Raw genomic sequence first — 17,540 nt, forward strand, 5'->3', positions numbered from 1 at the left:
CTTCACACTCAAACCATCAGAAATCCCAATAAAACCCCAGATGCAATAGAAAACGCGGGGTTCGTAATGGTTTCCACTGCGTTCCGACGCAGGCTGCTGCATCACTGCGTGCGCTTTCCAGTGGCTTCTACTCCAATGCACTCTGTTGAGCTGCATGAGCATTCAGGCCTCTATTAGAAACCATTAGAGCTCCCAGTATGACCAGTGAAACCATCAACTACATGGAAACCAGGGGGTGCTTTGCATGTCAGCAGAGAGCAGATGATGAAGTGTTTGACATGCATGAGTGGGAGACCCCTCACCCACTTCTATGAAGTTTGGTGATTTAAAGGAAACTGCACAACCACAGTTTTCACACCTAGATCATCGCAGCATCACACACACTCTCTCTCTCCGTGTGTGTCGATGTCTCTCTGCCCCTTTGCCTCACTCTCTCTCCGAGTTATAAATAAAAGCTTTCATGACAAGTCAAACAGTTTGAGCCAACGTCAGGGCAAGAAGCACACGGCTGTCACAGAGCCAAGTCAGACCATCAGAACGCCAAATCAGAAGGCCAGGTCAGACCAGCAGTCAGCCAGTGAGACCATCAGAGCACCGAGTCGGACCATCAGAGGGCTGAGTCAGGTACGCAGCGAGACCATCAGACAGTCGGTCAGATCTTCGGTCAGCCTGTCTCCGTCCTGGGCATCGCTCCGTCAGGGATTGAAACAGTCGTCACATCAGGCCCGAACAGGCTTGGGATCAGAACCAGTGACTTTTCGAACAGGGGTGTTATTGTACAAGCAGTGACACAATGGTTGCCGCGGTGAGGGCAGTGGTCTGCCTGTCTCTCTGGCTGTCCGTCTGTCAGGTCAGAGGCTCCCACATCCCTCAGGAGATGAACAGAACCATCCAGAACCTCCTGCAGCACTATGTGAGTATCAAACTACTGCTCTTACTACTCGAGTTTTCACTACAGCTAGCGTCAGTATTTGAAGTTCAGTACTTCAAACGCTGCTGCATGTTTTCTGTTTCCTGCTGCTGCCTTCACACTCACCACAAACACACACACACGCGCACACACACTTTTTCCATGTTTGTTTAAAAGACTATTCTGATGGTTTTTTTCCCCCGCGCATTAGTCCGTTAAAAATCCTTCATCACAATCAGGATTATGAGACAAACTCAACTTTATTTGTTAATGATGTCATAGTCGTGTGTCCTGCAGTGGACAGCAGGGATACTTATTCCTTGATGGTGCATTCAGGGACCTCCACCTTTTGAGTTTTAATAGATGGCTGCTGAAAGGAACCTTTTTAAAATGTCAGAAACAGAAGCAACAACCGAACTCATGTTGTATTTTAGGACTGACTTTTTTAGTTTTGGACAACAGAGCTCATCAGTGAAATGCTTTGCAACAGCTGACACACAAATCACAAAAGTCTGAGTGACACTGAACGCACCAATAAGACAGTTTTCATGCAAAAGTCCAGAAGCTTTAAATACAGTGCAATGATTGAAACTCACATCATATTTCTCTCAAATTGTTTGATTATTTGATGTCAGATAAATGAGCTGATATGCAAAATCTCAAATGTCAGAGTGTCCTTAAATGCACCAATAAGAAAAGTCTATGACAGTATAAAGAAACGACCAAAGGCGCATCATTTTATAACAACCTGTTTGATTATTGTCTTTTGTTTTTGATGATCTGAAAACAGGTTAACAACAACAGCGTCTCTTAAATCTCAGATGTCAGACTGTCCTTAAACTCACCACATGGAGCACATGTGGCTTCACACATTAATGTTTGACTATATTTGGATTAGATTTTTTGATGACCTATTATAGCTCATCAATTACATGCTTTGCAACTATGTCTGACTGTCCTTGAATGCACCAGTAATTACTGCAATCAATGAAGTCAAGAAAACATCATTTGTATTTATTGATCTAATGCAACAAAGAACACTGACATCAAATGTGACCTGAATTTTTTTGTCTTTTTACAGAGCATTCCAACAAAAGAGAGATTTAACGGGAAGCCCGTCTTCTCCAGAGAGCCACTGTCCACCAAAATGGAGGTAAATGAAATTCATCATTGGAGATATTTAGGCTTCTACAAATAGGATCACAGAGTCTCTGTAAAGTCTCTCTGTGGTCAGCTGGTGTTGGGTTGAGGTTTTAAACACGTGATTAATTCTCTTCGCGGCCTTTAATCTCACAGTCTCCTCTCTTTAAACATCTAAAGAAGTATCTGTGAAGCACAGAAGATACTGCACAGGCTTCACAGAATGAAACCACTCTCATGTCTGTTAAGGAGCTGGAGCTTGTTAGCTTAGCTTAGCACAAAGACTGGATGCAGGTGGAAGCAGTTTGTCTGGCTCCGTCCAAAGTGGAAATAATACACATACATTGCTGACTAATGAACATGTTGTTGTGCACAAACAAAATGTCAACACACTAAATGTGACACAGTAGGTGAGGACTCCTCCACCAAAAAAACTTTGAGCTTCAAACACTTAAATTTCTGCACTCGGGCCAGTTTTCATGCTCCAGGGTGAAAGTCCTCTGCTTTGTGGTTTAATTGGAGGCTACATATGCACATCTTGTAAACACTGAGAGGAGCAAGTCCTCTGCATCGCCCCTGAAGTCTGCCGCACATCCAGCTGTAACGCAGCATATGACTGACTTTTTACATTTCTGTTGATGGAAGTTGATGCGAGTCGAGCTAACTTCCCCCCTGCCTCTAGTCCTTATGCTAAGCTAGGCTAACGACCTCTTTACTCCAGCTCTGTACTGTACAGTTTGATCTTTGCATCCCAACACGCTGACCTCATAACTCATGTGATGTCACAAAGCCAGGAGCATGACGGTGCGTTCAGGTGATTCAGGATGTTTGAATGTTGATTAAAAAACGTTCATAGTGCAGTCAGATTCACAGTGTCAGTGTACTTTGAGGTGCAGTAGAAAGCGGTGCTTTCCAAGATCTTCTGTTGAGCTCTGCCACCTTTGTCGGTGTTTTGATCCCTCACTCAGCAGCAGGCTGGTGTTTTCCTCAGGTTTCTGTCTTGCACGGTGCCGTCTGACACCGTGAACCGAGATCCTTGTGGTTTTTATTTTCCTGCTGGCTCTGCATTGTGCAGCCTTTTGTTTGCAGCCACTCTCAGGCGCTGCATTGAACTTTCACTTTTCACCAGCGATGATAAAAAGCCACTTCATGGTTGGTTTCGAGCACTGAGCGCCAATACAACAGAACTTAACCACTTAACACCAACCCAAGAGTCTTTACATGCTGCAGTCTGTAGCGCTGCAGTGTTTGCTGCTCGGTTTGAAGTTTCTGTGGTGAATGAGATAAGATCTATATAAGACTGAGGCATCGCACACTAGCTGTGAAGCTGTCGTAGGTGGCATGGGGTCATGCTGTGTAGTTAAATATTAAATAAAATGAATAGAGCCTGAATCATTTTAAGGGTTGGATGTGGAAGTTTTAAACTGGACCTGAACCTGTTCCTCTTCAGCCAAACTGATAATTATAAAACATGTCAGTATATTAAAAATCAGACTGGGAGCATGTTGTTTTGTTGGAAAATATAATTCTTACTGTGATGCTGTCAGAAACATTGTCATTTATAACGCAGACACGTCAGGTATGCTGTTGAGTTGGGCTGATTGTGTCGGCACGGTTGTTCCAGCATCATGGAACCAAACGTGATCCGGCTCTGGGCCAATGACATCTGGGCTTTTGTGGCCAGTTTGCAGGACTTGGATCAGCTTTGTTTGACCCTGTATCTGCATTGTAGTGTTGTCTGGGCCCAACTGTGGCCCAAGTCTGGCACGTGTGTTTGTTGAAAGCTTGCTGAGTGGCACATGTCCTTCGATTTGAGTCACACTTGGGTATTTATGATGGCACACAGGGTGCAGGTTGTCTTATAGAAGGTGGTATTTAGCTCAGACTCAAAGGCCACACACCCCACGCACACCTCTGGGGTTTCCCATGTAGTTTTTCCTTCACCTCCACAACACAGGTGTTACATTTCATCAACATTTGAATTTGTTCCAGCGTCCTCATGTGACCTGTCTGAGGTGAAACGCAGTCGTAGGCAGCAGTTTAGTTGCTAAGGATCACATGCCCCCGTTTAGACTCAAGAAATCCTGTTTTATGTTCACTGAACTAGTTAACGTTACAAAATTTGTCTTTTACGAGACACGATTTCCTCTGACAACATGTTAACGTTATTAGCATAAGCCTGTGACATTTCCAGGGTTAGCCCAGAGGCTGGTGGACAGTTGGGATTTCGGGGCACGACTTCACCTTTTTCCAAGTCGCACCAAGAAGGGAAATGACCTAGAGTCAAAACTCAAAAACAACTTAATTGTGAGACCATGTTTTGGCTCGCGGACTTAAACACAAGGACGAGGTTCAGACCTTAAACCTGCCGCGCTCTGACATTCAGTGGGCCTTATACTGTCAGACTTTGTTGACCTTTGACCTCTTGAGTTCAGGCGTCCTTCATGTTAGTGATGTTGAAGTATCACATTCATGTTTCACAGTAAATGAGTGGCGTTTCCCTTTAAGGCCCACTCTGCGCTTAATTTAACTCCTGTGTGGGAAACCACAGAGTTTTCTTTCCGCTGAGTAAAAAGGTTTTTAGCACCTTGAGTATGGTACGAGTTTGTCTGAAGACTAGCTCATCTTTTTGCTGCAAAAAGCTGCACTTTTGAAAATGGCCCTATAAGACATGTTTAACATATTTAACTGTTTAGATAAAAGCACTTTAAATATCACCTGCAAGAAACTAAATATTGTGTTTGTTTCTCTCTCAGGCTAAGAGAGTGTTCATGGGCGGCGTTTTGGAGGCGTACGAAAAGCTGCTTGGCGAGATGTTGAAGCAGCTGCCCACCCCAAGTCCACAGGTCGCCGGGAACAACCAGCTCCCCGCCTCTGCCGTCATCCCCGCCGCTGGCACCGCCAGCAATGGTGAGGTGGCAGCGGGCGGAGACCTCAGGAAGCAGCTGAGCTACCTCCTGAAGAAGGTGACGGACCTGAGGAAACACCGGTACAACGAGCAGGAGAAGGTTCTGCAGGGACTGAGAGACCTCAAAGACATCCAGGTAAAGACACAGAGACTCAAACTGATTGTCAAACTGTTACCAAGATGTGCAGGTGTAAAGAGGCTAAAGGAGTCGAGCCTCTGAATGCTTTCTGCAGCCTTAAGGTGAAAGCCCAGTTCACACCAAAGATTCGTGACAACACATGACTGTTTTAGAACATTACAGATTGTGAGCTCTCAGCTCTCCTCAAGTTTTTGTCTTCATCGTTTCATCGCCACTAGAAATGCAGCTGTAGCCACTGTCCTCGTTCATATTTTAAGAAACTCTGAATTATATGAAAGTTTGGTTGGAAGTACAGAGAGTTGTTGCCACAGAGCCGATGCAGCGTCTTGTCTACTCATGCTGGGGTAAACTGTCAGGTTTCAGACAATGCACAGAGCATCGCAGCAAGTTTCAACTCATCTCATTGCGAATCTTTGGTCTGAGCTGGGCTTTACGCTCTGAAGGGAGCGATTTTCAACCTGGTCTGCGTCACCTCAGTATGTGCAGATGAATGGTGTTCAAGTGGCGCCAGTGCTCCCTGCCCGTCCGCTGGCCAGAATCCACTGACAGATGCAGAACGTGTTGGTGGTGATGTAAACTTCTTGCTCCAGAGATGAGCGAGGAGTTGCAGGGGCCGCCCGAACACCGCTCATCTGCACTCTTTGCCCACACCACAGTGACTCAGACCAGGTTGAAAGGCGTCAAAGTATGCATATAAAATACAGAGGGCTGAGCAGCAGCCTGTGTAAGGTCTGAAGTGAGGCACCTGAAATTAACAGGTTTATGCAGTGCACGAGGGCCTTAACGTAAGGATCATAGAGGGTTTAAAATGAGTCTTATAAGGGTTGATGTTGGGCTTACAGGTGGACCGAGACTTATGGAAAGGTTGTGGAGGGCTGATGGATTTCGTAGAAGGCTTAGACCATTGTTAAGGGAAGGTTTATACAGTACTTAAAGTTAGTTTAAAGGAGGTCTCCTCCAGAGACCAAACTTATTTAGACGTTTTACTGAAGGTTTACCATTGTCATGTTTCTCTCCTTCCTCCAGATGGATAACCGTGTCGTCCAGAGCAAAGCATTGTGGGAGCTGCCGTGGCTGTACGAGGAGGCAAGCTCCCTGTCCAACATCCAGAGGGAGAGAAGGAGGCGGCGACGGCAAACACGCAGGGTCAAAACTCATCAGAGAGTCTGAAACACCAGGAAGGACGTCAGCAGCGACGGCGATGAGGGTGTTTAATGACAAATCTGAAGGGATAAAATAACACGAGAAAGCAAAAATATCCAAATATAAACCAGCGTGCCAACTTACTCTTTTTATTTTTAGAAATTATTAAAGAGATTATTTATATATAAAAACATATTTATTACAACAACAGTGAACCAGCAGCCTAAGCCTTATAGAGATTGTCGTTTTGTAGAAGTCTTTTGTTTTTTAAGGAAGTTTGGAGCTCGATACTTGAAAGCACCGTGGCGGCGTGATCCTGTGAAATGTTTATGATAAGTGGTCGTATTTAATGTGGAGCTGAGCTCACTTTATCAATCACAATATTGATCGTTTATCACCTGGAAATACTTGATGTTCTGATTCTTATCTATTTAAAAACAGCAGATGATTTAATGCTCCTAAAATCAGCCTGAATATTTAACTGTCAGCAGCTCAGGTTTAAAATGAAGCTAAGTATTGTTACTGATGTGGAACAGAGTGCACCAGAGATACATACTGACAGTGTAATCTGATTACTCAGGTCCAGCACTGCAGTTCAGGTACTCTGCAGCTGTGGTAGAAGTTTTTGTATTTTACTGATATGTACTTTCCTATATTTATTTTAATATTTAAGGTGTCTATTTAATAATCATACTGCTGTGACTTATTGTTGATTATTTATTGATTGTATTTATTGATTGGCACTTGCAGACAAATGCAACCGAATAAAGCACAGTGAACTTTATGTTATGATTCCTGTCATTTTGTTATTCTTTTATTGACTTACACTAAATGTACTGACTTAGTTTTCATTTTTCTGAGATGGAGAATCAACATTTGTTGACTCTTGGTTGTCTGTCTTGCAGCAAAGACATTTTTGTGTCAGTTTTGTGTGTATTCAGCTGAAGGAAGTTGAGCTACAATCAATCAGGTTCTGCGTCACGGTCACCTGAAGCAGAATTTAAAAACAAATCAAAAGCTTCGAGCTCCTGAGTCCTCTGAATATTCTCTTCTTTGTTTAAATCATGGTTAACTCCTTCTCAGTCTGACCCAGCCTTTAAAAGTGAGCTGAGGCGACAGTGGCTGATGTTGGCAGACGGAGCCCCTCCTGAACATCCCGTCAGTGCATTTTAATCTGCCAACATGTCCATCCTTCCTTCAGTGGACTGCAGGCGGGCGGCTGTGCAGCAGCACCCAGATGACGTCACATCATTACACTACCACGGCCGCGGCAGGAGGAGACCGTCAAGATGAGATTGGGTGAAACAGAGAGTCGCTGTGTTGTGCTAATTGTGCTCAAAGTGCCATACTGCTGTTCTCCAGACTTCTGGCTGCAGTCTTGTTGCTATAGTTATGGATTAACGTTACGTGCGAAGAACGTCAACCATTAAACAGGAAGTAAAACTTTAAAGCACACTAACTGTGTCTCAGTTCAGGGGCTGCAGCCTTTAAAGATCGCATTAGCCAAACCGAACGGTCTCTGAAATGGGACGGTCTGGTCTGGAGAGGATTTCCTGGTCGCATCACCAATTGTTGTCACCCTGACCCAGTGGCGTTCCTGTTGCCTAGCAACCAACTGTGCTTAATGAAAGGAGGAGTAAGCTAGTAAGTTAGTTGGCCCAGAGGGGCCCAGAGATTTTTAATATATATCTTTCTTTTTTTATTTTAATACCTGAGGAGATGATTCACCGCCGGAGACACTGCTGCCTGATAAACTTAAATGAAGATTGTTTAAGCTGTGTGCTTTTAGCTAATAGTGATGTTAACAACTGTTAGTTCACTTAACTTAATATTTAATCTTTACCGAGGTGCAATGCATCTTGGGATAGGCTGAGCCACAAAGGATTCATACGTTGCATCCTCCAAATTCTGGGAAGAAGGCTGCATTTCTCGGCCGCTGACACAATTGTTCTTCAAATGCAGTCTTTGAAGGCTGCAGCCCTTGGACTGAGACACATAAAAGGAAAAAGTGGAAATGTGAACATCTTCTGTTCCATGACGACTGTCCAAGCTTGTATGTTTTAATCGCAAGCTCCAGAGGAGCAACTGTGACCTTGAGTTGAGATGGTTTTTGTTTATTCAACTGTAGAGTCCAAGGTCAGGGGTCAGGTTTGAACCCTATGAGCTATATTTTGGTGTCATCTGCAAATAATAAGATCTGCTTTGTATAATTCTTTTATTCATAAGCTGTAAAATGGAGTCATGTAGATGTGAAATAAAAGAGGCCCAGTGATCGAGCCTTGAGGAACTCTGCACATCATTTTGGGCCATTTGTGTGCAGAGTAAGACAGCACATGCCCCACTGACTGTACATTTTTTGGAGTTTTCAGCGCCATCTTGTGGCCTTCGTTTTGTTAATGAATCCCACAAGTTGCAGGGTTCCCACAGATTTTCACTGGAAAATGTGATACTGAAATCCCATGACCTTTTTTCAGGTTTTCCATGAAAAATCATGGACTGAGGTCTGATATTATAAGTTAGTTAACAGTGAAGCATCAGTGTATGTTTCTGTTGTTTCTGCTGCAGGTGGAGAAAGTTTGAACTACTTTATTACAGCTGCTAGTTCAGTCCAGTGGCTCCCAACCTTGGGGGTCGGGCCCCTCCAAAGGGTCACTGGATACATATGAGGGGTAATGAGCTGATTAATGGAAAGGAGAAGAAGAAGAAATCAACATCTTTTTTGCTTATTGTAAATTTGGGATAATTTGACCTCTACGGGCCTCAAAGTGTTATTTAAAGAGGAACTGAACGTCTGGTCACAAGTCAGAAAGGTTCGAAAAACACTGGTTTAATCTTTAACAATGTGTTGTAACTTATTCGCATATCATTTATGTTTTATGTAAAATAATCTGCAAAGTAACAGCTAATATTACATCATAGAAATACCAAAGTAAAAGTACTCACTCTGCAGAATGGCCCTGTTCAGAATAATATGTATAATGTATGATTAATGTATTCATGCATCAACAATAATTGCTGATGCATTAATGTGTTCATCTCTTTAATGTTGCAGCTGGTGAAGGCGGAGCTCATTATAATGACTTTATTCACTGATGCGTAGTTTAAACTGTAATAATACCTCATCATTCATTATCAATTATATTTTGTATTAATAACCTGAATCTTTAACGTAACTAAATGTATTAGAAAAAGTAGTGCAGTAAAAAGTGAAGTATTTCCCCTCTGAGATGTAGTGGAGAAGAAGGAAGTAGAAGGGAAATAGAAATACTTAAGTGAAGTATAATATTTGAGTAAATGTGCTGAGTCATTCTCCACTGGCGTTAAAGCGTCACAAACTGACGTATAAATAAAATGACAGATATTAAAACTGTAACACAGAGAAGACGAAACATCCCCAGACAGACTGCAGAGGCTCAGAGACGTTGATCCTCTGCAGGCAGGCGGGCAGGTCGGGGTATTTCTGCAGCTGCAAAAACTCAGACCACCACCCTCCCTCCAACCCACGGCTGTGATGTCACTTCCTGTGACATCACTTCTGGTAAATGGCAGGTAGCCTTCTTTTACTGTAACTGTGCAGCCCCTTTACCCACAATGCATCGCTCTGTGAGGTTGTGACTTCTAAGAACCCGAGCTGTTATTTTCCACAGCAGCTTGAGAGCAGAGCTGTGTGTTTGTGTGTGTGGTCAATAAACAGTGTGAGAGCGACCTCATGACCGTCACACACACTTATAGATCACAAACTCAAAGATTTATTGGTTTGGAAATCATTTCTAAAAAAAGGAAATTGTTTGTTGTTGTCACTTGGTTTTGTGTAGGTTTGTGAGACTTCCTCAGAGAGAGAGAGAGAGTGGAGCCAACATCAAGTGTCATTCTGCACCTTTATGATTGTCAACTCTCATTACAAAACCAAAACCAATAATGTCAGTCAGTTAAACACCGACTTTAATCATGCAAACAGGAGGAAATAGTGCATATTTCTAATGGTGGATTCGTGCCACAGAATGTTCGTGTTTTAGTGACAGTTGGCTGCATCTCCAGTTGTGTTTGTGCCACTAAATGTGTGTGTTTTTAGTGACAGTTGGCTGCATCTCCAGTTGCGTTTGTGCCACTGAATGTGTGTGTTTTTAGTGACAGTTGGCTGCATCTCCAGTTGCGTTTGTGCCACTAAATGTGTGTGTTTTTAAGTGACAATTGGCTGCATCTCCAGTTGCGTTTGTGCCACTGAATGTGTGTGTTTTTAAGTGACCGTTGGCTGCATCTCCAGTTGCGTTTGTGCCACTGAATGTGTGTGTTTTTAGTGACAGTTGGCTGCATCTCCAGTTGCGTTTGTGCCACTGAATGTGTGTGTTTTTAGTGACAGTTGGCTGCATCTCCAGTTGCGTTTGTGCCACTGAATGTGTGTGTTTTTAGTGACCATTGGCTGCATCTCCAGTTGCGTTTGTGCCACTGAATGTGTGTTTTTTAGTGACTGTTGGCTGCATCTCCAGTTGCGTTTGTGCCACTGAATGTGTGTTTTTTAGTGACTGTTGGCTGCATCTCCAGTTGCGTTTGTGCCACTGAATGTGTGTTTTTTAGTGACAGTTGGCTGCATCTCCAGTTGTGTTTGTGCCACTGAATGTGTGTTTTTTAGTGACTGTTGGCTGCATCTCCAGTTGCGTTTGTGCCACTGAATGTGTGTTTTTTAGTGACTGTTGGCTGCATCTCCAGTTGCGTTTGTGCCACTGAATGTGTGTTTTTTAGTGACTGTTGGCTGCATTTCTGCTGGCGTTTGTGCCACTAAATGTGTGTGTTTTTAAGTGACCGTTGGCTGCATCTCCAGTTGCGTTTGTGCCACTAAATGTGTGTGTTTTTAAGTGACAGTTGGCTGCATCTCCAGTTGTGTTTGTGCCACTGAATGTGTGTGTTTTTAAGTGACCGTTGGCTCCATCTCCAGTTGCGTTTGTGCCACTGAATGTGCGTGTTTTTAGTGACAGCTGGCTGCATCTCCAGTTGCGTTTGTGCCACTAAATGTGTTTGTTTTTAAGTGACAGTTGGCTGCATCTCCAGTTGTGTTTGTGCCACTAAATGTGTTTGTTTTTAAGTGACAGTTGGCTGCATCTCCAGTTGTGTTTGTGCCACTAAATGTGTTTGTTTTTAAGTGACAGTTGGCTGCATCTCCAGTTGCATTTGTGCCACTGAATGTGTGTGTTTTTAAGTGACAGTTGGCTGCATCTCCAGTTGCGTTTGTGCCACTGAATGTGTGTGTTTTTAGTGACAGCTGGCTGCATCTCCAGTTGCGTTTGTGCCACTAAATGTGTGTGTTTTTAGTGACAGTTGGCTGCATCTCCAGTTGCGTTTGTGCCACTAAATGTGTGTGTTTTTAAGTGACAATTGGCTGCATCTCCAGTTGCGTTTGTGCCACTGAATGTGTGTGTTTTTAGTGACAGTTGGCTGCATCTCCAGTTGCGTTTGTGCCACTGAATGTGTGTGTTTTTAAGTGACCGTTGGCTGCATCTCCAGTTGCGTTTGTGCCACTGAATGTACGTGTTTTTAGTGACAGTTGGCTGCATCTCCAGTTGCGTTTGTGCCACTGAATGTGTGTGTTTTTAGTGACAGTTGGCTGCATCTCCAGTTGCGTTTGTGCCACTGAATGTGTGTGTTTTTAGTGACCATTGGCTGCATCTCCAGTTGCATTTGTGCCACTGAATGTGTGTGTTTTTAAGTGACAGTTGGCTGCATCTCCAGTTGTGTTTGTGCCACTGAATGTGTGTGTTTTTAGTGACAGTTGGCTGCATCTCCAGTTGCGTTTGTGCCACTGAATGTGTGTTTTTTAGTGACTGTTGGCTGCATTTCTGCTGGCGTTTGTGCCACTAAATGTGTGTGTTTTTTAGTGACAGTTGGCTGCATCTCCAGTTGCGTTTGTGCCACTGAATGTGTGTTTTTTAGTGACTGTTGGCTGCATCTCCAGTTGTGTTTGTGCCACTGAATGTGTGTGTTTTTAAGTGACCGTTGGCTCCATCTCCAGTTGCGTTTGTGCCACTGAATGCACATGTTTCTTAGTGACAGTTGGCTGCATCTCCAGTTGCGTTTGTGCCACTGAATGTGCGTGTTTTTAGTGACAGCTGGCTGCATCTCCAGTTGCGTTTGTGCCACTAAATGTGTGTGTTTTTAAGTGACAGTTGGCTGCATCTCCAGTTGTGTTTGTGCCACTGAATGTGTGTGTTTTTAAGTGACAGTTGGCTGCATCTCCAGTTGACCATAACCACTGAAGTGTTCTTGTGCCAGCTGAATGCACATGAATAACTAGTGACAGTTGGCTGCATCTCCAGTTGCGTTTGTGCCACTGAATGTGTGTGTTTTTAAGTGACAGTTGGCTGCATCTCCAGTTGCGTTTGTGCCACTAAATGTGTTTGTTTTTAAGTGACAGTTGGCTGCATCTCCAGTTGTGTTTGTGCCACTGAATGTGTGTGTTTTTAGTGACAGCTGGCTGCATCTCCAGTTGCGTTTGTGCCACTGAATGTGGGTATTTTAAGACAAATCGTTTTTAAGCGATCATTGGCTCCATCTCCAGTTGCGTTTGTGCCACTGAATGCACATGTTTCTTAGTGACCGTTGGCTGCATCTCCAGTTGCGTTTGTGCCACTGAATGTGTGTGTTTTAAGACAAATCCCAGTCTTTTCCTGACCATAACCAAGTGTTCTTGTGCCTGAACATAACCACACGATAACTACAGCATTGTTAGTAACGTAAAGTTTCAACATATCTGATGCACAATAACGCACAAATATTACATATCAAGGTTTTGTAGAAACGAAGACGCCAACATTTTTTCTAGTGATGTAAAAAGTAGCTGGAAACTGTGCGTGTCAAATGGTAGTAGTAGTGGAGAGAAAATGTCAATATGTTCTTGAATGTAGTGGAAGAGCAGTAAAGGTGACGAGATGGAAATACTCCATGTAATTCTGTTCCTCTGCTGGTGTTTGTGTCGGCAGGACGGTGTGCGTGTGGGATTAACTCTGAATGAACCACAGTGTGTGTGTGTTCATGGCGATGAAGGAAGATGGCTGCCGGTCACAGTGTGGTTCACTGATGTGTTTTAAACAATGATGTCAGAAGAAGATCCATCAGGCTGCAGATACACACTGAACATGACTCTTGTCAGCGAGGAGGTTTTCATGTGGCAGACTGACGGGCAGATGATAGTCGAGGCTGTTGGCAGTTGACGTGAGAACTTGGAGTCGATAATGAAACTGATTCTCTGTCTGCACTTTGTCTGCACTTCATGTTTGTGCTGTGTCGAGGGGCATCGAGGAGGCAGACTGCTGCGGTGGTAAAGGGCACTGCAACAGGACAGAGATGGAAACCTTGATGACACTGAGACACCCCCACCTCTGTTTCTGTGTGTGTGTGTGTGTGTGTGTGTGTGTGGTTTCAGTGTGAATCAGCATGTTGCAGATGCTGTTGCAGGAGAAAGGAAATGAGTTTTGCATGTCTATAAATGATAAAGCTCTGCACGGCTGCTGCTGCAAACAGGCTGCAGAGCGTCACGATGGACAACACCAGCAAACATTTATACTTTAGTTATTATAATATGTGTTTGTACAAGACAGCGAAAAGCTCAACAAGCTTTTGGCCCTTCATCGAGAATACTTCAAGATATTTATTTGGAGATAAATATTTAGATTTTTGCCAGCTGGTCAGATGTCTCCCTGCTTGTTACTGTGCACTAATGTTCTGTATGTATCAAGGCCTCTGCTGCTGGCAGATAGAAACCTCCCGGCACAGTGTGCACAATGTGCAGGATAAAACCTGCTGCTGGCGCCCTCTGATCTGAGCGCTATGTGGCGTGGTGGTGTTTGTCTGTGTGACTTTAAACAGATGAAGGTGTGAGGACCAACATGTCAGTCACAAATTGAGGTCATGTGATCGACAGAGACTTTAGTTTAATTCACAGTTTGATTTTTATTGAAAAAATCAAACAGATAAATCAGAATGAACTCATACGGCTTCAGATGAGCGAGCGTTTCTGTATTGTTGTTCATATTGTCAGCAGGAGGTTCAACACACACACACACACACACACACACACACACACACACAGATGGTTATCTAACCACTGAAAGCAGATAAACTGATGAGGAGATAAGACATACTTGAGAAATTACACTGAAGTTGCACAGAACAAACAGGTTGATATAAAAACACATAGAAACGTCTCAGAGGTGGGTGACGTTTTGCAAGTCACGAGTAAGTCTCAGGTCTTTGCACCCAGGTCCCGAGTCAAGTCTGAAGTCTTAAACTTTGAGTTTAGAGTCCTAAACAAGTCATGCTGAACTCTTCACAACCTGTAACGCCATTAAAACAACAGAATAATGAAATGTTACACTTCATGGTTTTCTCTTGCAGCCTGACTGGATGCTGTCAGGTCGATTCAAACAAAGTGGAACTGAGGAGTTAAACTTTTTAATCTTAAAGGGATAGTGCACCCAAAACTGAAAATTCAGCCATTATCTACTCACCCATATGCCGAGGGAGGCTCAGGTGAAGTTTTAGAGTCCTCACATCACTTGCAGAGATCCAAGGGGAGAGGAGGTAGCAACACAACTCCACCTAATGGAGGCTGACGGCGCCCCAGATTCAAACGTCCAAAAACACATCATTGAAACCACAAAATATCTCCATACTGCTCGTCCGTAGTGATCCAACTTTTTATGTCGGGGCTTCAGGACACTTGGATCACTACGGACGAGCAGTATGGAGATATTTTGTGGTTTCAATGATGTGTTTTTGGACGTTTGAATCTGGGGCGCCGTCAGCCTCCATTAGGTGGAGTTGTGTTGCTACCTCCTCTCCCCTTGGATCTCTGCAAGTGATGTGAGGACTCTAAAACTTCACCTGAGCCTCCCTCGGCATATGGGTGAGTAGATAATGGCTGAATTTACATTTTTGGCTGCACTATCCCTTTAAGGCAGCAGTGACATTGATCAGATAACACTGTGAGTGCAGGACTTTAACTTACACTGTGGTTTTAGTGCTTGTACTGCAGTGAAGAATGTGAATACTGGAACTGGTAGTGTGAACAGGTGACCAGGCCTGGTGGTCTGAGGGCATCTAGTGGACAGGTGGAGAACAGCAGGTGTGGAAGGTTCCTCAGAAACTTTTTTAAGCATCGAGTTCAGTAAATGAAATTAAATTTTCCTGCATCATAATAAATATCAGCAGATGAAATAAAATATACAGCATGGTTAAATACTTTTAGGGTGACATGTTGAGCCGGCCCTTTAAGAGCTCAGACATCATGTGAAGAAATAGATGATTCAGGTTTTTTTTCTCTCTGAGATGGTTTTTTTTTTCAGGTGCATTTGTTTCATAGTTTCAGTGAATCTGCTGACTATAGCTTAGTGAAACACACACGCACGCACGCGCGCACACACACACACACACACACACACACACACACACGCAGCTCATTAACATATCAGACAGAGATGCACTGTGGCATTTCCATGAAGTTATGTGTTGTTTCCTGTTGCAAAGGAAGTTCTGAGTGGGTTCACAGCAACCACACACACACACACACACACACACACACACACACACACACACACACACACAGAGTTAGTCAGAGTAGAAAGCAAAAATAAATCCAAAGGTTGGCAGTTCGCTCCTCCAGTCCGCATTGCAACTTACCCTTGGGCAACACACTGAACCACAGCGTGCCCCCAGTGATAATGTGTGAAGCTTGATACTGAGTTGCACCATGTCTGTAGGTGTCAGCCACAAGTGTGTGTGTGTGTGTGTCATGTAATGTCATGTATGTGTTAGGAATACTAAAATACACTGAACAAAAATATAAACGCAACACTTTTGTTTTTGCTCCCATTTTTCATGAGCTGAACTCAAAGATCTAAAACATTTTCTATACACACAAAAGACCATTTCCCTCAAATATTGTTCACAAATCTGTCTAAATCTGTGTTAGTGAGCACTTCTCCTTTGCCGAGATAATCCATCCCACCTCACAGGTGTGGCATATCAAGATGCTGATTAGACAGCATGAATATTGCACAGGTGTGCCTTAGGCTGGCCACAATAAAAGGCCACTCTGAAATGTGCAGTTTTGCTTTATTGGGGGGATCTGGAGGGGTCAGAAAACCAGTCAGTATCTGGTGTGACCACCATTTGCCACGAAAGCAGCGACGGACCTGCCAACAGAGGTCCGACCCGGCTGGATCCAGAACCTCCGTTGGCAGGCCCGTCGCTGCTTTCATGGTAGTGTAGTTGGGGTAGCTAGCAACAGGAGCAGCCTCCTTCGTTGGTCGTTAGGTCGAGCAGCTTGATATACGCCATCCAAAGAGAGCAGAGAGCACGCTCACAAATAAAGTTAGCACCAGCATGTTTGTTTGGTCTGCCATTTCACTAGCTATTTACCGTTGCTCTGACGTCAAACAATAGAGACAGGTAATAAAATACTGCGCTTATCCTATCTACACGCAACCGCTGGCACCGGAGTCTTCCAAAAACTTCAACCTGGACTCCGACAGCCAAATCGCATAGAATAATACAGTGTCAGAAGTACATGGGTCTGTGTGGACTAGGCCTTAGTTTGCAAGTTGATGCTAAGCTAACGTTAGCTGAAAAACTATTTCAAATTTGTTTGAACAATAAATGCATGTTTTAAAAAGCACTCATGACTTCTGTAAATTTAATATATTACTACTCTTACTGTTAAAATGGCGGCACATGTGGAGATGGATGCATTGTGACTTGTTTAGGAATTGAAACTTAAAGTTTAGGACTCGGGACTTGCCTGTCTTGACTTGGGACTTGAGTGCAAAGACTTGAGACTAATTTTGGACTTGGTCCCATCTCTGCTGCCTCCTGTTAATACATTTTCCATGGATAAATTGGACACCACGATGGTGCCGATTCCTTTCAGAGTTACTCGCCTGGTGCATGTACGCCAAAACAAGTTTTTAGCTTCTGGGTTTACTGCAGCAGTATGTGACCCACTGAATGTGCTCAGTAATGTTGTTTTGATGTTTTAATAAATATAAAACCACCATGGCTGAAAAACAGTCATATTATGAAGAGTCATAATTGACCTTGCTTGCAGGTGGAGGTGTCAGCAGGTTTACAGACGTGTCTTTCACAGTGATGGTTTTGGGGAAATGGTTTCTGGGCTGCGGGGGATTTTTTCCTGCAATACCATGAACAGCCACTGGGGAGGCCGAGCAGCGCTCCTGAGGGCCTGAAATGTTCTTTCTTCTTTGTTAATAAGCTAATGAGTGTCAGACCCGCCTCTGCTGTGATCTGATTGG

General features: G+C 43.7%; 1 protein-coding gene across 1 annotated transcript; it reads left to right on the top strand.

The window, feature by feature from the left end:
* The first annotated feature begins 489 nt into the window (after positions 1–489).
* On the top strand, positions 490–6,975 carry LOC125883241 (interferon gamma-like). Its single transcript, XM_049567491.1, has 4 exons — positions 490–913; positions 1,992–2,063; positions 4,807–5,094; positions 6,124–6,975. The coding sequence occupies exons 1-4, from the start codon at positions 794–796 to the stop codon at positions 6,265–6,267; spliced, it is 624 nt and encodes a 207-aa protein (XP_049423448.1). The 5' UTR covers positions 490–793; the 3' UTR covers positions 6,268–6,975.
* The last annotated feature ends 10,565 nt before the right edge of the window (positions 6,976–17,540 follow it).

The sequence above is a fragment of the Epinephelus fuscoguttatus genome, linkage group LG22 (assembly GCF_011397635.1).
Source record: "Epinephelus fuscoguttatus linkage group LG22, E.fuscoguttatus.final_Chr_v1".
In the NCBI taxonomy this organism is placed as follows: Eukaryota; Metazoa; Chordata; class Actinopteri; order Perciformes; family Serranidae; genus Epinephelus; species Epinephelus fuscoguttatus.